The sequence below is a fragment of the Phaethon lepturus genome, unplaced genomic scaffold (assembly GCF_000687285.1).
Source record: "Phaethon lepturus isolate BGI_N335 unplaced genomic scaffold, ASM68728v1 scaffold32287, whole genome shotgun sequence".
Classification (NCBI taxonomy): domain Eukaryota; kingdom Metazoa; phylum Chordata; class Aves; order Phaethontiformes; family Phaethontidae; genus Phaethon; species Phaethon lepturus.
In genome coordinates, this window is record NW_010554561.1 from 17,580 (window position 1) to 18,335 (window position 756).

At 38.2% G+C, this 756-nt stretch overlaps 1 protein-coding gene across 1 annotated transcript in view; it reads right to left on the reverse strand.

The window, feature by feature from the left end:
• Window positions 1-559, reverse strand: part of LOC104624513 (zinc finger CCCH domain-containing protein 13-like) — a gene marked incomplete at its 5' end in the record, with an annotated part of 12,817 nt that extends 12,258 nt beyond the window's left edge. Inside the window, 2 exon segments of the mRNA XM_010291900.1 lie at window positions 1-70; window positions 456-559. The exon segment at window positions 1-70 is cut by the window's left edge and continues 983 nt beyond it. Of these exon segments, the coding sequence (XP_010290202.1) occupies window positions 1-70; window positions 456-559 (174 nt within the window).
• Window positions 560-756: the final 197 nt, after the last annotated feature.

Consider the following 756-nt stretch of genomic DNA (forward strand, 5'->3'; position numbering starts at 1 on the left):
ATATGAGAGGGGCTCAGTGACCGGGATTCCTGTGGCCGCACAACCTGGCTCAGAAGTCTGTGCTTTTCATCTACAAAATGGGAAAAATGATGTACTTGTATTGTTTAGGAAGGAGAACAGGTGAACATTTGGTATCTTGTGCATGCCAAAAAGTGTCAATCAAAACATAAAATCCATTATTTCAGTTACAATGCTTAAATTTTTTCTACTGCTGCAGCAGCAACAGACTATGTCCATTTTGGTAAACATGCTTCTTAAACAACAGATGTAACATATAGTGACAAAATGAAGATAGAAAGCCAAATATATAGATTAAGAAAAATTACGTTGCTGATAAAAATAAGGGGAGGAGGACACTTATAAAAGCTTGCCCCATGTTTTTTTCTATTTAAGATTGCAAGTTATTTTCCAGAGGCAGCTGGATCCTGCTGTAGAGATAGCCAACTCCTACTTACTTTTATCATCTGCACTGTTGTAAGCATCACTATCAGGAGAGTGTTCACGGCGACGTTTGGGTGACTGACGAGGACTTGGACTGCTTTCGTTTCTGTGACGCTTCCTGTGGAACAAACACATACAGTCAAATTTCTTCAGGATTCTTTACAGAAAACATTCAATAATTGAGTTTATCATCAATACAATCCCTGAAGTCTAAGCACTTCATAGAGAAGACAACACATCAAGGATGCCAGGAACATCTAAGTTGTTGTTCCAAAACTTCAAGTATCACAGAAACACAGAATCACAGAAACACTA